Source organism: Diprion similis, chromosome 12 (genome assembly GCF_021155765.1).
Source record: "Diprion similis isolate iyDipSimi1 chromosome 12, iyDipSimi1.1, whole genome shotgun sequence".
NCBI lineage: Eukaryota > Metazoa > Arthropoda > Insecta > Hymenoptera > Diprionidae > Diprion > Diprion similis.
This window is the reverse complement of record NC_060116.1, coordinates 5,103,466-5,128,505: the sequence shown is the minus strand read 5'-3', so window position 1 is coordinate 5,128,505 and position 25,040 is coordinate 5,103,466. Positions and strand designations below refer to the sequence as shown.

Genomic DNA, 25,040 nt, shown 5'->3' with positions numbered 1-25,040 from the left:
AGTCCTGAAATCTTCGAGTCACGAAGGTACGACTAGTCTCAAACATGCAGGACGAATAGGGATCGCCGAGCATCGATATATGGATCTCTGTAAAAAAATTTCGATTGCAGTTTGCACCCAGTTGTTTAAAGGCGAGCACCTAGTGCTCGGCTCAATTCGTAAGAGAGCATTGTGCCTACACCAGGCGCGTTAGGAAGGTGAATGTTAGGGAGGTGAAGATTGTGGGGAGGACGAATAGCGATGCGCAACGTCGTACAGCCACGCATTATGCTCTCGGAATAAATTATCAACTTGCGTATGATACACGCCTACATGTGTATAATGTGTATAGACATATCTTATTTTACTACTCCCGGTGCAGGTCCGTGCAGCTCCTTCGCGGTAGGCTTGTGGGGGGATGATACCGGAAACGAAGTCAGAACGGCGGAACCATACGCTCACTCAATGGAAAGTCCAAGTCTTTTCAGTACGGCGAGGAACTCCGTCCGGTTTAGTTAAAGCAAAAAGTTAACAAGCTGTAGGAAAAAAGATTTTCGCCCTGACACTCGTGCCTTCATCTTTATCGTATCAAACCGTGCCGATCAAGAATTATTGACACTTTCACGTTTCTTTTTCACTTCCCTCGATTGTAACGTAATATCTATATCCTCATCCTGCAAGTTGCAAGAAGAAATCGGTCTCGGATCGTGAAACGTGTCGATCGATCCAGAAACGTATTGTATTATATGCATACATCGTGACGAGTCGCACAATCACCTGAGCTGTGCGTGAATTGAATTGATGTGCGTGTATATATGTATACGTATGTATGTATATATATATATATACATATATATATATATATGTGCGTGTCCCTGTGTGTGTGAGACAAACGGCTGTAAGAATTTCGAATTCTACGTTCCCGTTCTCGTGTGATCGTTTGAAAATCTTACAAAACTCGCGGACGTGTGAAGTTTCACCGCTCTTTTATGTACCATATAGAGGCGTATATAAAATAAATAAAGTACGTTTCTGTGAGTAACGGTTCGCACTGATACACACACGTCGATCGTTTCTCTCCGAGAAACGAAAGCTTCTGTGAATATAGTGTTTGATAGGTTTCAGAACTATAATAAAACGACTGTAAAGTTAATGATAATAACTTTAGAAGAAAAAGAATCAGAATTGAAAAACATTGTTGAATAATATAAAAGTAAAATTTTATGAAAATATCGTTAAGAAATGGTTAGCCAATTCGCGATGGCTACAACGGTTCGTAAAGTGAAGCAGGAGAATCGGATGAGAAGACAAAATCAGTCTCAAGGTAGGGCAACGCTGATACGATTATGGATGTATGTACAACTTGTGGGTGTTGAATAATATCGCGACGGATAATTGTTCTACAAAAGATCATGATTTCAAATTTATGAGATTAGTTCGAAACATAATGCATAGTTAAAAAACTGCGCAACGGAATTCTGAGAATATAATTTCTTTATTCTCGCCAATTAATTCTTTACACATGGTGATGAAAAACAAAGGAATTTCATGATTAACGACGCGTGTGAATTCGATCGCCGAGCAACAAGCATCTGCGCTTCGCAATTGCAACTGCGTTCCGTCTTCACGTTGGATTTTGAGAAAGTAGAATAGAATTTTAAAAGTACAGATCATAGGCACTGAAAAAACGTTTCAATCCCATCACCCAAAGAGCATATCTAACGTAAGTTAAACCATCGTTCAGTGACCCGCGATGATAGCTGAATATCAAGTTACATTCGGAGCTAAAAAATTTTCGAAAACCCATTTCGTTCACCATGTTTGATCTACACATGTGTACAAACTCACTTATTCCACCATCGTTTTTCCTCTCTTCCTTTTAGTAAACAGCGGTAAACATTGGGTGAGTGGACTCCGTCAACGGTTTACAGACTGCGACGTCGAAGACACGAGTGTGACAAACAGCATCTGTAAAGATACGGGTAGCGTTAGAGTGATGCACGTATAGTTTTGACCGTGACTATGTGACAGAAGGTGAATGACGCGACTATAACGGGACGAGATCGTAAATACAAGTGAGCCACTATTCCATCCATCGTGAAAAGACGAAAAAAGTTAAAATAAAACTTTATTTGCTCCTGGTTTTATAGTTGAAGTAGCTTCCGCGTGCGAGGTTTCACCCGATTTCCCGTAAAGCTTGCCTGACATCGATCGATCATCCAACGCTCGTCGAATCGAGCGTGATAATCGAAGCAAACATTCAAGTCATCGGACATATTTCAGATGAAGAGGGACCGTACAAGCCGGTTCCACCACCAAAGCCGGTGCCGAACAATCAGAAGCCTCACACTCACCATCAGCACCAAGCCAATAATCAAACGGAGCTGAATCAGACTCTCCAGTCTGCTCAAGGATCTCAGGTCCAAAACCAAAACGGCTCACAGGAGGTGCAGGGACAAATCACAGGGCAGCCTCCCGCTCCCGAGTACAGAATGCCTCCACTCTATGGAGACGAGCAGAGTCAAGGTCAGACGCACCACGGAACTAATCTGCAAACACACAGTAGCAAATTTCCCGTAAGTTCACCTTAATGTCCATATTTTTCTTTCAATTGCTACTATTAAGATAAGTTCCAGGATATTTTCAACCATAGAGTTGATTACGCACAGATTGAACGAGGGTTTCATCGACCTGCTAAATGGAATCGAATGCCTCGAGACCTTGCAAATTCCCGAGAGATCGGTTAATTCAGATCTTCCATGACCTACAGTGACGAGGCTTTCATCACACTACTGGAGTGCTTGATACGAAATAATTTGAGCTTTATTTGTGGATTCTATTAGTCGAAATGTCGTAAACGTGCGTTGGGTAGATTCACCTGGGTTGGAGATAATTTAAGACGATTCCTGAGATCAGGATTAGTAATTTTAGAAATTTCTGGACATTTCCAAAGCCTGTGATTCACGGATTCAGGGTGTTGAACTATAGGCTATAGTAGTCTGAGAATCAGGTTTTGTTGAATGAAACGCGCAGCGTGGTAAAAAAACTCGAAAAATTAATAGCTTGTGTTTTGTATATCTTATCGTCTTGCCGGTGCTTACAGAATGAGGATGGCTGGATTTTATATTGACCTGACGTAAGAGGACGAGCTTCGGGCGAAGACCGCGCCGTGAACGTAAAAAGTTTCGTTCGTATAAGTTGGAAACTTTTTCTTATATTCATTTCTATAGGATTATATTTCGTAAGAGTCAGTCTTTCAGATACTGGATGAAAAAATGTAAAACCACGAGCTATAAATGATGCTTGCGCCCACTCGATTCCATTTCTCAATGCAATAACTCGCACGTCAACTCCTTTGTTCCGGCATCTAATAAAATTGATTGGAAACACTCGTAGACTTGTCGATGTCATTTACGCTTTCGGAAATCAGCGAAGAGACTCGTTTTTCTCGATAAAACAATACGCGAATGATAAATCGTCAGATTATGATTCCCGATCCATTTTGAACGGTTCGAGAGTAAAACTCTTGAGGATTGCTTAATCCTGACTAACAGTAGCTGATCCACGGCTGAAGTAAGGTCTTGAGAATGTTCTCACAAACGGATATGAACAATAAAGGCCTCGAGCGAGATACAGGCTTGATCTCTCGACTCTGCATCGAGGGAAAACAGTTAGCCGGAAACGCGTGCGATTCGCAGCCCAGATAGAGGCCGCGTGAGTACAGGCAACGTAGGTATCGCTTTTCTTGTTACAAATTATTATTGTAACATGTATAGTGCATACCTCGTTCAAGCAGAGATTGTGCTTTACACATGCGAGGCGAACAATGGACTTACGAAATTGCATAACGCGTAGAGACATCATGGATAGAACTGGAGGTTTTAACACGTTGAATTTTTATGCTACTCGAACGCGGTAATTTGAAAATCGGGCGGTTAATAGCCACCCGGAAACAGTGAGAGATGAAAAACTATACCCTGCGTAATACAAGTTTCAGCATAAGAGATACCATCCTTCAATAAATCCGGAGTATCTTCCTCATTGAGCGCCGCAGCTTTTATTGGACAATTACATTTAACGGCGGGGAATAAAAGTTGAGATGTTCGTTTATGCTGTTAGTGTGTTAGGTTTATCCGCTTCGATTTTTCTTACTCCTGTACACATGTGTACACCTGATTTCAGATCGAGAGGGAAGTCATACTGTCGTCGGGTGACAAGAATTCGAAAATTCCTATTCTCCATGAGTACAAGAAGAGGCCAACCGGCAGGGTAGCCATCGCACCGGATGCACCGGTCAAGCAGCAGGCCTGGACTCAGGAGGTAAAGTGTGGATCCATTCGAGTAAATCGATTTCGCCTACTTACGGCGTAGACACTTTGAACATGAGATGGAGTTCCACCTTCTTTTAACTCGAGAAACGTACGGTCGTCTACGAGCGTCGAAGTAAGGCGATCAATGAAATTGAAAGAAAAGGTGTGGATTTAGCCGGGTAATGGAGGTAGTAGCTGTAGGGAGCCGGGAAAAGTATAAATTGAATTTTTTACGTTTCCTCTGCTGGTTCCTCGCGCACGAACGGCGTAACATAAGTCAGAAAATCTTTTCCGTATGCGCGGTGCGTGTCTAGGCCCTAGCCTGACCAAATCGTTGATATTCAAGTGGCATCCCTTCCTAAGAAGCAGGCGATTCAGACTGACAACTTTGAAATTCTTCAAGTTGCTTATACACGTCTGGTTCGTGTCAAGCCATTACATCTATATCCTTTTAAGATCGTGCTGCCAAAATTTCATTACAAATATTATATCCACCAACATTTCTCGCCTGACTTTATTGCCTACGGTACTTCTGCGGAGGCGTTGCTTCCTCGACCACGTGGGCATTGATTGGTTTTTCAAGACGGTAACCGAACTTTACAATTCCAATTCTTGTTCACTTATGGCTTCTCAAGTTTTTGATAAGCCAGCTGGTTCGCCCACGCGAATGGATTGAAAGTATCATCGAGCACATCGTAAATACCATGGTAATTCGACGAATCAACTCCATAATGCAGTTTTCTTCGGTTTTGATAAATACAAATATACACGAACGACTTGGCTTGTATGGTTATCGGTACACGAGGTGCGTTCTTTCCGACAGTCAAACGGATAATTGTGCTTCACACAAGCCAAGGGATTTCAAAACACACCATAAAGCCCCGTGTCGTGTTGAATTTAGCGCTGCTACGAGGTGGCACGAAGCCGTGGCGTGCATCGGGTGTATCGAGGCCGAGCATGATACCCTCGGCCATAGCGTGTAGAAGCGTTTCGGTAAACGGAGAGCTGTGTATAGAATTTAAAAGTAATCCATAAACGGACGAAACCCTCAGATACCCGCATTCCTTGTTCCAGGAAACGCAAATGCAAGAGCTGAGACAGGACTACCAAACGAAAAATTACCAAGCCCAGGACACTTATTCGTGAGTAAAAAAAAGAAACAAAACCCTTCGACTGAAACTTTGCGTCAAATAAATCGACTGTCGTGAAAATCGTTGTCCACAGGTCATCAACCGGCGGTGCAATAGCTAAGTCGGCAAAACCGGAGGACGACAAGTCAAAGTCCTTATCAAGGACCTACCACACGATAAAGGACATGATCTCAAGCCGCTTCGGGCCTAGCAGAAAGGAGACAGAACCCGAGCCAGAAGCGAGTCTGAACAACGTTGCCGAGGAGCTTCATAAATCGAGTAGAAGCATAAACGACCAGGAGGTGGAGACGAAGAAGAAAGAAGCGATATACGGAAAACCGAGCCGGACGGCTCAGGAACCGGCGGCGAACATGCAGCAACAGTACCCGAAAAATGCTTACGGCCAGTACGGCCACGCGTATGGCTACCAGGCAGGGCAGAGCATCGGCCAAAACGTGCAGAGCATCCAGAACGTGTCGCTGCCCGGTCAATTGCAGCCCACCACCCCGATCCAGCCCAGTCTGCCGGGTCAAAGCGCCCAGTTGCACGTGAGTCACCATATACCAGGTGGCGGAGTCCAGACCGTCCATCAGACGCAGATCGGCGGGTTCACGCAACCCCAAACCGGGCCTTCTCAGGCCCAAGGAATGGCCCGAGAGTTCCAGATACCCGGGACCAGCGGTATGCACCATGCCCAGATGCAGCCGCAGGCCAATGTCAATTCCTCGAAACACGGCCAAGGCATGATGCAGCTCCAGTCACCGAACCAGCCGTACCAGAGCCCGCAACAGTTGGTTCACCAGAACCAACTCCTCCAAAGTCCGGCTGCACACTTCGCGCAACAGCACGCGCAGAATATGCACCAACGACAGCTCATCCAGCAGATGCATCAGCAGCAGATAGCCAGTCAACAGAACAGCAATTCAACCCCGTTGCGAAGTAGCCAGCAGCCCCAATTCCAAAGCCCCTATCAGCAGCAGCAGTACCAGGTCAGGCAGCCCATTTCCAGGTCGCAGATCGATCTGCCAAGTACCTCAAGACAGGTCTCGGACAATAGGACCACTCCCAATCAGGACATGTATTACCACTATCAGGGCAGACCTCGGTACGGGGTTCCGCAGGTGTACATAAAGTCGGAGAACAGTAACCAGGACGCAGAGTTCCAGAGGAGGAGTTCGGCCAGGCGGATCGAGAAGGCGGCTTCGCAGCCGCAGCTGAGTTTCGAGGACGAGCGTAGCGCTGGGGAGATGTCGAGGAATCCGAGCGTGGACATCATGGATAAGGAGAAGTACGAGATCACCGTCGAGGAACGACAGAGTCAAGGTCAGGGCGAGTTCGGTAGGAATGGATCGCAACGGAAGGACGAGTACAATAGACCTGAGACGAGTTTCGGGGTGCGAAGAGAGGAGGTGCGGAATTCCATTCGAGAAACGGACTACGGGGAGGCCAAGGAGACCAAGGAAGGTTCCATGATGCCGAAGAGGGTGGAGGAGCTTCAGAAACGTTCGGAAATTGAAGACTACAGTCCGAATTCAAGGAAGAAAATCAATGAGAGTGAGACCTGTAAGAATCCCCAGCAGACGAAGCGGGTTTCCGGCGACGCTTACCATATGAACGAGACTTCGAAACGCCTCGAAGACTCGGCGCGGAAATCGGACGTCGAGCAGTACTCGGCTCAGGAGTTGACCGCCAAGTCTGATGGGCGAAAGGACGAGCAGCTCGAACTGGGAATGAACCGGCTCAAGATCCACAATCAAGGATCTGGATCGGACTACGACAAGGCTGGTCAAAGTTCGTCGAACGTTGATTCAGGGAGAGGATCGGCCGTGTATTCCAGCGGGAGACGACCACCGCCGGAAGACCAGATCCTCGTCCAAGGTCTATGAGAGTTTCCTCTTCACTAACCTGTCCTTCCTGACCATCGTGCACGAGTTCTTTGATTTTCTCGCGAATCCCAGTTCACATCACAAGCTATTCGGCAATCACCGTCTATCTGGTACCGTTTCGGACCCTGAATCTCAATTCGCATTCGTCGAATAATTCAATTTCTACCGGGGATACACAGACCGTGCCATGAATCATAAAGAAACCGGTCAGAAATCATCGGATGCCACTTCGGACTGTTGGAAAACTTTCGCGGACGCGGCGGTCAATTGAATCGGTCAAAAGCATCCGATGGAATACAGAAGCGTGGCTTTTGACAATCGATCACTTTTTACGAGCTCGTATTCACGTCAGTCGACTCTGGTCTCCTTCAAACACCGCATTTTTCCTTTCCGTCTTCGCTGTTTTTATACACGTTCGATTCCGGGTGTTCAATGCTCGGTTGATAACGCAGTTTTCCTCATCCAGGGCAAGACTCCGAGTGGGTCGACATCGTGGAATCGGAACTAAGGAGCATCTTGGAACCAAGGGATGTTCCGGCGATGGCGCATTCGACCCTTTCGGAGAGCGTATCGTCTGTTACACCTCCGTTGCCACCCCTCTCACCTCATGGGAGCCCACGGACCCCGAGAAATCGATACACCGCCAGGTAACGTCGCGTTAAGAATTCCCAACTCCTCCTCAATCTTCGCCGCGGTATGAGTTGATCGATTATTCGATGTAGCCGGAGTCTCTGGACAATGCGCGTCGTTCGAATTATACATTCACTTGTAGGTGAAAAAGGAACGAGAGATAAATCAAGTATGAAGTATAAGAAAAGTTTTCTCACCTTCAGTATCACATTTTCCTGAGCATTCTGGGTGAACCAGGAGCTTTGCTTAACGGATCCTAATTTAGAATAGGGATTTCTGTGTATTCAAGCACTCGATGAACTTGAATCAATTTATGGAAAGAAAAAATAATACATTGAATTTTACAACAAATTATTGCTGATTGTCATCAGACTAAAGTATCACGAACTACAAATTTTGTAATCTCCCGAACATTGGCTTGGAAAAAAATTGTGAAAACAAAAGAAATCGGTCAGATCGAAACGACGAAACTTATGGAAAGAAGCTTTTAAAACACGTACAAACTAAAAACGAAATAAAAATGTTATGACCATATTTAATTCATGAGTAAGTTTTCAAAGTAAACAAAACTTGGCATCGATTTTTGAAAGATAAATTCCGACGCGAATTTAAAACACTGTACACGTCTTGTTCGAAAATTTAGTATAACTGCAATATATTAGACTTGATCATGAAATATGCTTATAAATTACAATAAACTTTCGAGTTTGAAAGTTTATCATGTTTTTTTTAGAAGCGAAGATAATGGCTTTACTGAAACTGACTTTAGACGAATGTGACTTTGTCTTATCGCACTTTCATAATGTACCAATACGGCTGATTTCAAATCCCAGAGTATATTTTTCGTCTGAATGTAACGACAGGGAGTATTGAGGCTAATTTTCGTATACCTAATATTTACGCAAACGTCTTATTCACGAGTTGAAAGAGCAACTGTGTTTTCCATTTCGGTCACCGTTGAAAGCTGACGGAATAACAAACACCGAGTGTGAAGAAGGAGAGAATAATAATAATAAAAGAGACCTTCTGAAGGCACATTCTGTGAACATTCGTGAGCATATTTTTTGTTTTCTTATTTTTGTCTCATAAACAGACAAGCTCACCAACTATTTTGGTTTTTCCAAAAAGTTTACCGTAGTTGAGGTCGTGGCTAATCTTAGACCTATCAATGGCCGCTAAACCAGCCACCAACGTCTAGTTACGTTAAGTTTCCCAGATTTTCAAACACCCACGATCGTCATTTCAGTTTGCCTTACGGATCGAAACCGAATTACAGCGAGTACTCGAAGAGCAGTGAGAAAAGGAACTTCGCCAGCGGTTCGAAGCATCGCGGTGTGTCGACGTCGAAGAAAGATGCCGCAAAAAAATTCTCCCATCGTGAGTGAACGAACAACTATTTGTCAATATATTATAAAGTCTATTCTCGTCCTTCATTTCCCTCCACCCCGGATCTCAGTCGACAATCAGTAACTGAGGAGACCGGTCGAAAAGTAACAAGTACTCAGAAACGATGAATGAAGAGTATTTTCATCCTCAGTTTTCGGAATAGAAGCTGCTGATCTGACCTCCACCACAACTGGCCTCGACCTCGAGTCCATGCTGGATCGAAGTGATTCTGACCTGAGTACAAACGACGCGAGGACCATCAGGAAGCAGCTAGAAGGGCTTGAGAACATGTACAGTGAGGTTCGTAAGCTGAATATCTGCAGACTTTGTACTTAAGAAGGACGTTGATATTGAATTGGAATGTCGAGTAAAGCCGACAAAAGTTCTCTTCAATTCTGTACGTAGTTCTGGACTGTGAATAATCATTAATTTTCAATCTACGATTATTTAATTAGGTTTTAAAGCTGCTCGGGGGAAGTGTGAAGAAAAAGAGAAAAGCGCGCGGACTTGCCAGCTATGGATCAGTGTCCTCCTTGCCATCCTCGTCGGTCTCCTCGCGGCCGGTAACGAGACATCACGACAAACGACGCTCACACATCGTTGACGATAGGATGAAAAAAGCCAAAGACGTCAAGGTAAATTCATTGTACTTTCCGGCAGCCTGATGGCGCATACATGCGAGATTTATGTGGGACTTGTAGAGGAAAAGAGTAGAAACGATGGAGCAGTGGAAAGCCTCTCATTTCGTAGGTCGTCTGGCGTTATGACGACGTAAGAATTCAACGGATTCACGAAGAAACGATCGGTTCATTTACCATGTCTCACTTTTCTTCTGTTAGAGTAACAAAGAAAATGGTACATAATGATTTTCTGGTTTGTAAGAACAGTTATTGGACAGTTTGATTCAAACATTCCTATTCCGAAGTGAAAATCTTCTTACAAACCAAATTAAATTAGTCTTTCAGGTTGTTGGAAATTCAAAATAAAAGAATCTTGGATACCTCAGCAAGATTTGAAGTAAAAAATTAGGATTCTATGAGTTTTCCGTAAGTTCTCTTTATTCCATTCTGTTCTTGTTTTCAGAGCATCAACAAAAGATTTCAGAGGCTGGAATCGCACGTCGTGACGTTGGCACGATCTGTGGCTCATCTTAGCTCGGAAATGAGGACTCAACACTTAATGATTCAGGTAGGAATCCGAAAATCCGTCTGGCTCAAGGGTCTTCGCTAACCGTGATATTAATTTCCTTGTCTTCGGTGTATAAATCGAATGAAGTGCTCGACTTATGCGTCACAGAATATTGTCACCCATCAAAATGAAAGATTTCCTGGTTCAACGAGGAGAGTATTAACGCATAGATGGCAAGAAATATTTAAACGCAAGTTCAGTAAAATGTGCAGGGCTTGTTAAATACAGCAATGCACTTACAGGAAACTATTTCATCTCTTTATTATCACTTTTGCTGATCATTATCAAGCAGCAGATCTCTTCTGCCTTGCTTGCAAGCTGTACAAGGCACTTGAAAGACAGCGTAGCCTCGAATCACCAGGAAAGTGGTCTTCATTTGCGTGGGATAGTCGGTTCTATCCCACGTATTGTATAAGAGCCTGGTCATTGTCATCTTAGTCATTGCAGTGACCACGACCTTTCTAAAGAGTTCGTCAAATCGGTTTAACGCAATTCTGGAGCCTTCCGATTGTCAGATGAGTCATTAGGCGGAATTAATACGAGCCACAGAGTTCAGACGCAGCATTACTAAGTTTCGACAAAGATGACAAGGAATAACACTTTATACGGGCAGGTCCATCAATTATCTGTAAACGATCCGGGGCCTAAACTTCGATTTTGCGTGAGTTTTTATATCCTGAAATGGGTACTAAGATGCCGAAATGCTGCTAATTTAAAAGTTTTGCGGTTTGAAAGAAATACATTTTCTTCCGAGTTTATTTTTAATTATACTTTTTTCAATGGTATTATAAATGAGATGGTGGTGAAAGCTACAATGGATTTTATAGAAACTTATAAAAGTATAAAAAGGATGAAGATATTTTGTTGTGAAATAAAAAACGGTTCTTGTGACAGAATGAATTGTCTTCGTCCCGTGAGGATCTAACTTATAAATCGGATTTCATGTTCGAAAATATCAGACTTTTTTACATCGAAAATACTTTGAATGATACTTTTTCTGTGATAAGGATAACATCGGAATACAATGTAAAAATCAATCCATTCAAAATCAGGAAAATCATTAGCGTGTTTCTCCTCCTCAACCGTAAGAGCTAGAAGCTTAACACTTGCAGAATTTTTGCATCTCAGTTCCCACTTACTTCAAGATATTAAAATTGCAGAAGAATCGAAATTTAGACTCCTGATAGTTGACAAATTGTAATTAATGGATCTTGTTTGTGACGAGTCGATAAACCGCGGGAGGTGAAATGCTGAATTTTAAAAACCGTTTTCAGGAGATGGAAAATATACGGGGTGAAATATCGGCACTAAGGACACAGACCAGCATGGCCATGGTGAGATCTCAATCCCAACCTCTGATAAAGGACTCGGACCTCCCCGCGCTCTCGAATCCATCGCGTGTTAAAAAGCTGACTAAGTTCTTCGGGACCGAACCACCGCTGATAAGACTGTTTCTCAGAGAGCTGGGATACGAGGTGAGTTTTTGATTCGACGATCTGCCTGCGTTGCTATTAAAATCGAGGCCTGACAACCTGCTAACGGGCAAGGGAAGTTCTAGGTTACAGATGAGCTCGAGTTGTCTCAGTAGTTGTGGATTAGATACCTGACAGGGGCTGAAGAACCGAGGGCGTGAAAAATGGTCTTTCTTTTCTCTGCTTGGGGTGAAGAAGAAGAGAAAAAAATATATATATAAGGGCGGATTTCCTCAGCTTGAGAGTTCCGCGGTTTGTTTTTTTTTTCTTCTTCTTTCTTTTCTGCCCGCAGTTTCTTTCGTTTGATACATTTTTTTCTTCTCTATCTTGTCAAGATTTTCAATTATTCCTAATTTCGTATTTAATATTCTAATCCCTGTTTTATTATTTTAAGTATTTATGGTATGTAATGAAGATCAACTTATCTAATCTGTTTTTGTGTGCTTACATTGGATTTAATTTAAAGGTCTTATACGTAAGTTTAGTGAAAGGTTTTGTGGGATTTTAAAAGAACTCAGAAACTGTCCAACTAAGTTAAAGATTGTACGGTCTTCAAGCGAATTTAACAGATTTAACTTACAAGTGTGCAGTTGAATTTCAGCGCCCGTTAATCTCATGCTAACCGTTAAGCTAACGTTTGAGAGTTGAACTCGTTTGGAAAGTTTTGAAAACAATTTAGGTGATGCTTTCTTTTTTCTGACCGAATCACTACAGAAAATTATAGGATTAATGAAAATCCAACATAATAACTGAGTATAAAATAAAAAGCAGCACAGCTGAAAATGAATGTTGAAAAATCGGCTAAGATTCTCATATACAATGTATTTCTTTACGCATCAATTATTCCGCCAAACACGTGAGATTTCATTTAGCATCCCGTATCATTCAGTTGAATAGACTCGGCAATTTCAATGTATCGAAACTGCGTAGATTTACCCTTAGAAGAGTTGAATAACAACCGAAGAACCCCACGAGTTTTGGGCTTCAAAGGCAGCTACAATACGTCTTTCTCTAAACACAGCTTTATCGTCGAGTCACGTTGGCTGATAACGTGTTCGCTTCTGTTACAGAAATACGCGAATGCCTTCGAAAAAGAGAAGGTTGGCATGGTGGAGCTACCCTACTTGAGCGAGGAGCGATTACAGAAAATGGGTGTGCCCCTCGGCCCGCGGCTGAGGATTCTGCAAGAGGCTAGAATATCAGTTTGCAAAGACCCGGTGTACGTGGTTTGACTTTCTCCCGAGGGCCGCCGCCTCGAAAGGAGAAAACAAAAGTCGAGTTGGAAGCCAAACGGTGAACCATTTGAAAAAAAAAGTAGATAAAAGGAGAAAAAAAAAAAAAAATGGACGAACAAGCGAATAAATATCACTAGATTTTTAGACCACCGTAAAACGGATGAATATAATTCGGATAAATGAAATTTTAGCCTATAAAATAGATTGTTGTATTTAATATTCTAACGGAGATTATTTAGATAACATATAGAATCTACGGTATTAGAATTAACTAAATATACTATAGGTTATATATTGTGGATACCTACCATTGAGTCGAGAAATTTTTTTATGAAATTTTTCACGTCAAACGAAAGACTGCATCGATAAAAAGAATGAAAAAAAAAAGAAAAAAAAAAGTATACAATAATACTTAGCTGTATAAAGCTGTGCTTTTATATGAAAAGTCGGTCTGTAATAATAATCATTGTGTACAATACCTGTATAATAGATAGCACAGTTTGTAGGGCTGTTGATAATAAAAGTAAAGGGTTCTAATAAAGAGAAGGAGAAACGAGCCGATTACAGAAAACAAAATAAAAAAAAAAAAATACAAACACAAAAATGCAAAATCTATTATTCCCAAAGAAATGTTGATATTACGCAACGTTGAGCTCGGGGAGATTGCCGGCTATCGATAATAACATCCACCCGGGGGGCTGATCATTACAATTATCTGTATCTTCGACCTTCTCAAGAATATCCTCAACTCGATTTCCTTCGCTGTATGAGGTGCACTTTTCTTTTTCAAGATACCTAATTTACTATGTTTCGCTTTACCTCCCTTCGATGATTTGTATATATATATATACATATAGGTATATACAATACACTTTTACTAAAGCAATTTGCGCGGTCAGTGTCCTCGTTTCCTTCTTTTGCCTTGAGGCAAAAAATAAGGAAAAGAAAAAGAAAAAGTGGGAATAAAAGAAAATCCACTCAAGGTGTGCTCCACATTTTATGTACAATGCATTACACTTAGCTATAGTACGTGATGTAATTACTGCCAGGCAATCTCTTCGATATTCACCTCATGTAGACCTTGTACAGTTATTGATATTATTATTATTGTTATTTTTTATTATTATTATTATTATTATTATTATATCTATTATCGTGACATTATAATTACGGTATCATTATTATTGGTATTTTAATTAATATTATTACAACGTTAATTCGTTCATATTTAATAAAACTTTCTTTTTCTTTTCCTTTCACTCGAATTTCCCTTACATTAACTCCCATTGATTTTGCGAATTTATTATACATATTCAATCCTCTCTTCGGGGAAAATTTTTAAAACTTCTATTTAAATCTCATTTTGATTCATTTTCGCATCTTTCAATTGTTCCTATTTTTTAATCACGAAACGATTGTTTTTTTTTTTTAATTTCCTGGTTTCCTTCTTGTTGCTTCTTTGTACACCCTAGCCACAGAAGATGCAAATATTGTTGAAGAAAGGTCATTAGGTTGAATAAAATGATTACTTCCATTACTGCGATCATATATCACATAATATTCTGGAAATAGTTTTTCAAAATATTTTTCAGGCACTTTATTGTTAATGCCCAATTTTCAGCATCCGAAAACATTATGAAGAAATATGTATTTCGACTTCGTTTTTGGATTCGATCAGAAAAGAAGACAAATGTCAAACGAGAAAAATATCATTTGTCATAGTTACTAGATAATTCCAGTAAAATGAGTATCGTTACAGTGATACTTTGTTTATTTCACTAAATTTTTCAGTCGAATAAGCTCTTAAAATCAACTTAATGTTATACCAACGTCAAACTATTGAAATTGTTTAAAAAAATATAGTACAAGTGACCACAATCGAAAAGAATAATATCACATGTAACTAGATCTTCTGCTAGTTATAGCAGCACGATTTATTTAAAAACTGAAAATAGTTGAGGACTGGATTAAATTAAGCGCAACCAGAATTTTTTCCTCGGAATCAGTGTTCATTACGTTATTTTGAAAAATGAAAAATGAATTAATGAATTCCAATCTTGTCAGAGTATTTTTCATGAACATCTTCGGCCCATTGGCCTTGGTATGGATAAGCATAATTGAAAGACCATTCCGACAAGAGGGCCACGGTCCATAGTCACGTGCACTATCTCTACCACGTGACTCGTGGCGTGGCGTGGTTCTCAGATGCTCTACGCGACCAATCAAAGGCACGGGGCCGACTATAAAAATAATTGGCACCAATTGTTAAATTGTGCATTTCCTAATGAAGTTGGATCACTTCAACCGGAAGACGAGGCGAACATGCTTTCGAGGTTCGAGACACTTCACCCATACCTTGACCCGAGGGACGTTACACGGGAGGAAAAACTAAGACCATGATTGCACGTTTCATGATTACTTAAATTTTATAGAATGATTACGAGTAGCCATTTGAAAAATAATTTTACTGTGATTACGTGATTTCTAAGGATTTCTTAAGATTACAAAGAGATTTCTGTGATCTTAGATGAATTCTCATGAATACCAATGATTACTAATGCAGAATTTCATTTCAAAGTTACTGGTTTCAGTGTGATTTTGGGGATTACAAAATTATTTCGAATGATATTAACACCTCGATCCCTCGACAATGAGCAAAACACCTTTTGCCTCGATAACGTTAACTATTGTTCAATTCTCACCCAGAAACGAGTCTCCAGCCTTTCACGAAAATTCTAGCGCTCTAAAAGCAAAAAACCTTTCGATTTATTTTAAAAACGGTTGAAACGATTCACTTCAAATTTGGAGACAGTGTTTTAAGATAGTTTATCTTCCTCTGAGTAGTGAACCATTAAAGTTAAAATTGGAATTTTGGTTCAAAATGCACGACTTAATTCAATGTGCAAGCAAGCAAAGAAAAAAAAAATGTAAACATATGTAGTGTTTGAAAAAGTGAGATAGTAGCAAAGCGAATAAGTTATTCAAAAATACTGTCTTTAAACTTGAGGTTAATCGTTCGAGTCACTTTCGAGGTATCATAAATATCGCAAAATATGCCACCGAGTGAAATGGTTCTACGTTATTGCCACTAACAATGCTTTCTATCAATTCATTGCGATACAAAGAATAAAAAAATGTCAACGAAATTTCATCTAGACATACTTTCGAGTAAAGTAAACTCCGATAGAATTGATGATTATTTGTCGAGCTATGAATTCCGAAAATTCACCCACTTTTTCGGCCGTACGCATAATTCGAGCATTATATACCCTCTTAAAACAGATCATGGATGACGAGGTGGATGAAAAATGACGGTTTCTCATGTTCCATGGTTCGAGAATGAGATTAACTAGGGGTACTGTGTTGGCGTTTCACGGGGGTGATCAGTCGAGAGATACCCAATGAATCAAGGATCACACCGACGATCCATGTCGAGCACTTCGAAACTCGAGCTCGAAACTAATGCAAGCCTCCAATTCCATCGGTGTCCCATGTGCAATATCTCCCCTCCCTTTTCCACCTTATGCGTATGATACGTGCATCGTCAACATGTCCGTCCCATCCGCAAGACTCTGTTCTCTTTGATGCCAATTGACCTTTTCCCTCGTCCTCCACCTCCACCTCCACCTTCACCTCCACCTCCGCCTCCGTTAAACACACAAGATTACACGTCATATCACTCGACGTCAAGCCTCCAGCCGACGAACATGAAGACCCGTCGCCTTATGTCACCCTTGGTTATAATCGCCATCCTAACTCTGGCCACCCCAATTTTTGCCGAAGTCGTTGTTTGGCAGCCCTGCTCGCGTTCAGACCGTAAGTAAACTTGCAACTATACTAAAGTTCCTGATTTCGGAATTATTTTACTATTCCCTTTTTAGTTTTGGGTAGAAAGTCTTTGAAGAGTCTAGCTTGAGTGTCAAACGTCACTGTCACAAATTCTTATTCATGCCATGTGTGATATTGTCACTTGGTATTTTTATCTAGACGGAAATTGAATTCAATTTTTGAGTGTTCGTACAAAAGAAACGAATATCGTGACCAACGCAAGCTTAAGTTTCAAATTCATCGAATAATTTATTTTCCTTGATTGTGGGGCACAAAGAGGAAAGCATTCTATAATTGAATTGATAAATGAAAAATAGGAAAAACATTTCTGGGGTAAAGCTGAGACTGGGAAGATTGAATAGGCTAATTGAAACTGACGTGAAGTATATAGTCGATTGAGCGCATGGATAAGCCGTATGCCAAGCATGTTATACGTTAAATAATTCAGCGTACAGACTCCTTCCAGAATTGTGTTTACGAATAATCCAATTAAACGTTGTTCATAAGACGTTTGTTCGATGTCATTGATATTGAGTAGAGAATTTCTATGAAGATTCGCGGTAGCAAACAGTCGATTAATATAACTCGTTCGTCCGCTAGAGAATTATGAGTGAATCATCTGCCTTATTGTGTATATTTAAGGTTGCTTTTGATTTTTCGGGAAAATTTTTAAAAACGTAAAGAAAGAACTAAACATTTGAACTTAAGCCGCGTAAAAAAGTCCTTCATTTCGATCTGCGTTGCAGACATCGACTAACGATTGAGGATCACAATATCAGATGAATTTTTATACTTATGGGTTTGAAATATTTCAAATGGACTCAGCCATCTGCACTTGTGATCTTATTGATTTTTCGCAAAGTCTGATGACGTGAAGAAAAAATTATTTTGCAATTGTATTCCATGAAACAATTAAAATGTTCACAATTGATTTTTTTCAGGTTAAATAATGTTTCACGGAGAACGACATTCTCGATGTTAATTTGTATTAATTTGCTTCTTAAAAATTGCAATAAAAAACACTACGGAATTACTTTCAGAAAATTTACCAACAAACTGCACTGTACACGAGGTTCGAGTAAAGCCATGCAAGGAGGCCTTGTCCAAAAAGCCATGCCGTATAAAACGGGGACAAGAAGCAAGCATCAGCTTCGATTTCACGCCTAGTAAGCTTGATGATAACTTTTTACTTATTCTTTATCCTATTCATAAATTTTTTTAAATATTTACGAAGCCGGGTAAGTTTGGTTAATTTTCTTCTGTAAATTTGACAGATTTTACGAGCGATAACTTGCAGAGCAGTGCTTACTGGGCGAATGATATGCAGGACATTGGATTCCCAGGAATGAATATGAATGCTTGTGGTAACACAGCTTGTCCGACAACCTCGGGGACAAGGCAAACTTACAGTTACGAATTAGCTATTTCAAAATCGTTTCCAGTGGTGAGTCAAAATGTCTATTACATTATCTTAAGCTATAGCTGACTACTACAATTTAATTTTTATGCTCAAAATAAATGATGACAAATTTTTGGACAATTATTTATAAGCGTGAAAACTGAACTCGCAAAACACGCGGGGATGCGGGTTTCAGAATCGTTACGTCATATTTTTGCTGGAATTGTTGGTTAATTGAAAAGATGAGATCACACGATGATATGATTTCTTTATCTTTTACTTATCCGCACGCTTATCTTGTTCCTTTTTTATTACAGAGAATTTTCAACGTCAAGTGGAAACTTTGGAACGAAGAAGCTCAGGAATGTTGCATTTTGTTCCAGATTAAGCTCACCAAATAAAAACTCTTTGTGGTCTTCAATTCTACAATATTATAAATTCTTTGTCATTTCATTTATCTATTTTCAAATTCAATAAACAATTCTCCGTTTCTTAAATATACGTGTAAAATGTTAAGTAAAATATGCTACCGTGAAATCGTAAATTTTGAGATAACCATGCGGAAAAAAATGAATATCTAGAAAAATCGAAAAGTACTTGAAGCGATAGACTTTCCGTTCATTCCTGAATTGAATTAAAAATTCTCCAAGTAGATAGTGCTTGGTTATGAAACTGAACCTTCTGCATTTTATTCTTTGTTTAGCACTTTTTTTTGTGAAGGTAATTTTTATATTCTTTCATCCCAATGCCGTAAATTGTTAAAAGCTTATATTGTTCAATTTATACCACATTTTTTTTACAAAAAATTAACAATACGCACAGAAGCAGATGAAAAATACAGAAAACATTGTTCACTTTAGAGTGTTAAAACGAATTTTTTTTTTTACCTCAAGAGATACGAATAAGTGGCACAAGTGGAACGAATTTTTCTGGAATCGGAAGTGAACCCTTGCAATCTCTCCGCCTTACCGACAGAGGGTACGACAGTTTCCACCCTTATCTACAAGGTAGTAGTTACGTCTCAGTTACGTCGAAAGCCAGCGCGCGAAATTCGTATCTAAGAAAATCGATAGAAACGTTTCTACGAAAATAGTGAGAAGAAAATGAAAACAGGATTACAAAAATTTACTCTTGATATCAATGAAGTATAGTTGAAACAGATGTATACAATCCGTAACGATTGCACGCAGCACTGGAAAAACAATTTAATTTATCCTGGTAAATTTTTCAAAATAATGGTATAAATTCGTTCCGTTTTGCCGTACCGTTTTTTCATTAAACCCATATCTTCGAAATTCCCATCATATTTTCATACTTCTGTGACGCGAGAGTTTCTTCAATCAAACACGTTTCATTGCAATATGTGAATGCCAATTTGTCAATAACTCAAGAAAGCCAGAAACAATGACAAAATTTGGTTTCTGCATCCGCATGATTTTCATATATTTGTAATAAAAAGGGAACGAAATGGGCTGTACTCGAAATAATGTCATAGTACAAAATACAAATATGGAATTTTTAATTTAATATCTTTGTTAGATAAATCGGTGAGTCAAGGCTTGAAATTTTTACGGAATAAAATAGAAGAAGTTTCAATTTTTTATTATATTTTTACTGTCTTGTAGATTTTTCACTCAAAATATAAAAGTTTTCATGAAAATCTACACGTTTTTTTTTATGCATGTATACAATTTTTGTAGGAAAACAAGTTTTTTGTACAAAATTATACGAAATGTTCAAATTCCTCTAAACATTCTTAGAATATCCTGTAAATCATTTTCAACAGCGTTGTGACTGCAATGCTCAGTCACTGCACGCGTTACACCCTGTCGGTAAAAACTTGCGTGGCATCGGTATCTAAGCGTAAACGTAAAAATGCATCACGATTTCCGTTTTTCTCGCATTTCACGCATTTCATATCATCATTAAAAACCACAAGGTATAAACAGTATGCTCACCTGTGCAGTCTGTTAACAAGCGTTATTGTTTCGAAATAGTACTTTTTTTTATCTAGTGCGTAAAAGACGGTTTTACGCCCTGAGTGCTCAGAAAGATCGCACGAAGGTGCAAATAGTTCCGCACGTGAAACGAACAATATTTTTTACCATACGAATCGTAAACTCAGAAAAGATTGTACAAAAATTGAAAGAAAAGCAGGGGTGAAGAGGGGCGAAGCCCCCACTGGGGGGGGGGGGGGGGCTGTACCAACAATTGAATAAATCAATAATACTATGTTATTATTTATATTTACCAGTGATTAACTCCTGTGGTATAAATTCCTCATCACAAAGATCACTGTCACTTCACTGATGTTACACTACGAAAAGAAAATTCAAACCGAAATTTGGCAACACGAGGGTGTTCACTCTTGAACTTCCGACCGACGACTAATGTCCGTATAGAAATGTGTACTCTTACGCTACGAATAACAGAATCCGGGCTCCGTAAGACAGAGAGACAACTCGGGGACGTTCGAGTTCGGTAAATAGTAAACAAAGAGGCGTTGCCCAACTCTCACGAATTACACTCCTTCCGATCTAACAATTCGCAGAATCAATCCAACCTCATCAACTATGAGTGTGGGGACCAAAAATTTGGGGAATTTAAGTGCGTTTTTATTTTACACATACTAGTGCGTAAAACGGAATTTTACACCCGCAAATCGGTGCGTAAAATCCCATTTTACGCATACTTATGGCAAAAATAAATGTTAGAGGCTTCTGATCGCTTATCAATGGGACTCTGTCGGATTAATTATTAATTTCGTTTTTGTATCTTTAAATTGAAGAAATAATTCTCCGATTCTCAAATATATGATACTATTTGAGAAACGTGTAGGACGATAGGTACGTTATTTTACTGTTCACTTTAGACGATATTTCACTAAATCTAATGATTTTCGAATTCTGTTTCAGTGAGTGAAATGAGCAAATTTTGAGAAAACCATCTAAAAAAATTTCTCGAAATACTGAAATACTCTCAAAGCAATAGACTTTCCATTCATTTCTGAATTGAATTAATTAACCGCACGTATGCGAATCACAGCGGCTGAAATATACGAGGGAAATTTTGCAAAAAGGGCTGCTTGATAAAAAAAACTTTGGCCTTTGTGTGTTGCTTTTTTATCGTCTTTTTTATTCTATCAACAGTTTAACAAAAAATCAAAGTAATCAATTTCATTTTCATTTGTAATGGTAATTCAGCATTGTGAATTGTTAAAAGACCAAAGTTAATTCGTTTTTATCGTATTTTGTACGAAAAATTTACATACGAATATTTACATAATACACAAAAAAGAAATTTCCGATCAAGTGTAGTAAAAACCAATATTTTCTAATCACTAAACAGGCCAAATCAGAACAATTTTTTTTAATCGAAAGTGAACCCTGGCGCAAGTGCAAAGTCTTCGCTTAGAAAAAGCCTAGCTAAAAATCTCGGGCAATCAAACTTATTTGGTGCTTGCAATCATACAACGTGTCCAAAAACTTAATTGACAAAATAGATTCAAGAACGAATAATTAAAAGAATGCCTTTCGTGAATAATTTATACCAGAATCATTCTTCGTGTAATAAAGTCCTGAATTATTTTCGTACCCTTGGTTAACAAACAAGTCGAAATAACTAATACAAATCGAGATGAGGGTTAGGAAAAATATTCAATAGAATGTAGATGAATTTTTACAAGCTCGATTCACTTCGTATAAACAACTGCAGTTGGGTAAATATATTTTAACACCAGGCAATTCGTTCCGACTTGTTTGTTCAGACAATAGGCAAGTGTTCGTTTTATCAGTCAGTTACAATTTGCTCAAACACTCGTGAGACACTCGAATATAACGAAGGTTGTGGGGCGGTTTCGTAATATTATAACCTCAAATTTTCATCAAATGAAAATCTGACAATGAGATCAGACATGAAACGATTTATTCTCCCCATGCTCGTTCGAATCCTCGCATATTTTAGATGCCCCTTATCACTGCCGAGCGCAGAACGAGATTGAACGAACAAGCTGAAGGATGCTGCATCATGTTCGACATTAAAACTCTCTTCATACTTCAATCCCCCTGACATTGTGAATATCAAACATCGGTATTGATGGATTAAAGTTTCGTTTTTTTATTTTTATTTTTCAGAGAATCGATCGGCTGACAGGAGGGTAAAAAAATCAATCGCTGCGGACAGGATTCGAACCTGTGCGGGCAATGCCCATTGGATTTCGAGTCCAACTCCTTAACCACTCGGACACCGCAGCTGTGCTTTCGAGTGCGTAAAGCACGTTCAACCATTTTGCATTGAGCTTTTACGAAAATGTTGGCTAATTTCTCGCTATTTTTTCCAATAATAATGCAAATTTTTAGCTAACTTGCAAGGAAAAGAAAATTATCTATAAACTTTATTACGATAGGGGAGTAGAAAATTTGCTATTGTGCTAACTATACATATATATACATATTAGGGTGATCCGTATTTGGGGGTCCGAAAAATTATCATTGGGACGCTCCCCCAGATCTGTTACAAAGCATGAAAAAAAATCAGTATAAAGTTTTAAGTCTCTACGGCTTTAAATTTTAGACGTTTGAGTTTTAAATTTAAAATACGTGTAATTTTTATAACCAGTTACTTAGTTTTTTATGAATTTGGTATAAATTATTATATATATGGATATATGAGATGAATAAAGATTATTTCTGACAATAACAGCATTATTACTGATAATAACAAATAATAGAATAGTATCAACAATATGAGCTTTGTTAATATTACAAGACATTAGTTATTCGTGCAAAATGATGACTTTCACATAAAATTCGATAAGCAATCGTAAGATATAACAAATTTCGAGGCTTTTTTGTTATTTTATATTAGCTTTGTTGTATTTCAATTTTTTTTTTTTAAAAGCTCATGAATGTTTAAAATTTTGAACTAACTTGATTTGATTCAATTTGTCAACAACATGATAGCGAAAAGTAATTCATTCATCCATCTGATATTTACTTCAAGTTGTGAATTTCTTTTACAATATCGAGTGCTAAGATTTTTATTTACGTAGCATTTTTTTCCCATATGATTAAAAGAGCAATCGTTTAAATTTAAATAAAATTTGGAAAAAAAACACATTTTTTGGTAATGGATCAACATCTGATAGAGAAATTTTCTATAAAGGCTTTTGCGATATTCACTGTCTTGAAAAAAAGATGCAGCCGTAAATTCGAAGTAATTTAAAACAGAAATGACAAGAATAATAGTCTGCCCTCTTCATTCAAATTTAATAACGATCTTGATAAGAGTAACGAGAATAAAAGTAATCTACTAGAGCTTCAAATATTTACAATTATAAAAGTTTATACTCAGTTTATCGTATGTAGCTTTGTGTTGAATTTTAGATTGCAACAAGACTAATCAATTATAGTGGCTTAATGTCTAACTAATCAGATCCTCAGACGTTCATTTGGTGTATGAAAGCCGTACGTAATTCCACTCGCGTTCAGGTTCGCGTAGGAAACTTTTACTTCACCTATGGAAAGAAAGTTATACAGCTCGCCAAAAAGGAAGCGTGATGAGAGTCTAAATTCCACAACCACTCTATCCATATGCGGTACAATCGCACTCGAAAGTAGCTTGTATTGTTAACAAAGAAAGAGGATTATAGAATAAGAATATTAATAATACTGGCGTTTCTTCTGCCTCTCATTAATTTTTAGCATCGTTGCATTGAAAATCTATCTCTTTCGTCATGATTTATCAATTTAGCTGTAAAAATCTATTTCTCGACAGCAAAAAACTCTCTTACGCGAATCAGAAAATAATAGAAATATTTTTGGAAAGTATATTTATAATTATTTATTATGTATCAAATTCAAATAAATTTCGTTTTCAACTTCCATCTAGTTTCGCAAATCTTTTGATAATTACAACTTACACTAAAATTGATTAATCTAGCTGGTCGATCGTTCGTAATTATTGTAAAATAAATATAAAGCACTCTAAACATTGAACTTCGATTGAACCACTCGCATTTTCTTCGATGACTTAAAATAAAAACACTATTCTTTTGTGTTTCTATTCTTGTATTAGAATAATTGAAAAACTATGAATACAACTGATCGATACTGACAAGCGTAATTCTGTTTCCCACGGTATAAGGTACTTTTTGTCAATTTTGCGAACCCCTGCAAAGTGACACGATTACGCACTTATATATATATATATATATATATATATATATATATATAGATACAAGGCAAGCCGTTGGTAATTGGAATTTGATACCGTTGTGTATTTTACCGATTAAACTAAGAGGCTTTGTAAAGATAGCGGATGAAAAATCGTTTGACGACTATGAGCCGTAAATAGGTGATAAAATTTTAATCATTACCGTACTGTTAACTGAAAAGTCCGGTTCCAAAAACTACCAATTAACGTGTATCAAAGGTTTCCGTTTGAAAAAACAGAAGCAGTTCGTGAATATTATTCTACAGCTACAGTGTTTCTCCATTTCTTTCATTAATTTTATCCATTTTCGTTCCATTAATTTCCCCTTCTAGTATTTCCTTTTCTGTTCTTAATGGCAGGTGTATCCTTAATTTGCATCCATCC

General features: G+C 38.8%; 2 protein-coding genes and 1 non-coding gene across 3 annotated transcripts; 2 read left to right on the top strand and 1 right to left on the bottom strand.

Annotated features, from left to right (window-relative positions):
• Positions 1 to 953: 953 nt before the first annotated feature.
• Positions 954 to 13,261, top strand: LOC124413107. Its single transcript, XM_046893473.1, has 12 exons — positions 954 to 1,303; positions 2,263 to 2,555; positions 4,162 to 4,299; positions 5,364 to 5,431; positions 5,514 to 7,297; positions 7,772 to 7,952; positions 9,182 to 9,312; positions 9,473 to 9,621; positions 9,777 to 9,956; positions 10,405 to 10,509; positions 11,784 to 11,984; positions 13,052 to 13,261. Exons 1-12 carry the CDS (start codon positions 1,222 to 1,224, stop codon positions 13,211 to 13,213), a joined length of 3,474 nt encoding a protein of 1,157 aa, XP_046749429.1. The 5' UTR covers positions 954 to 1,221; the 3' UTR covers positions 13,214 to 13,261.
• Positions 13,262 to 16,785: 3,524 nt separating this feature from the next.
• On the top strand, positions 16,786 to 18,944 carry LOC124413108 (MD-2-related lipid-recognition protein-like). Its single transcript, XM_046893474.1, has 4 exons — positions 16,786 to 17,032; positions 18,079 to 18,210; positions 18,319 to 18,488; positions 18,761 to 18,944. Exons 1-4 carry the CDS (start codon positions 16,801 to 16,803, stop codon positions 18,842 to 18,844), a joined length of 618 nt encoding a protein of 205 aa, XP_046749430.1. The 5' UTR covers positions 16,786 to 16,800; the 3' UTR covers positions 18,845 to 18,944.
• A 3,669-nt stretch (positions 18,945 to 22,613) lies between these two features.
• On the bottom strand, positions 22,614 to 22,695 carry Trnas-cga. Its single transcript has one exon. It is a non-coding gene; the product is annotated as a tRNA-Ser (tRNA).
• Between the last annotated feature and the right edge of the window lie 2,345 nt (positions 22,696 to 25,040).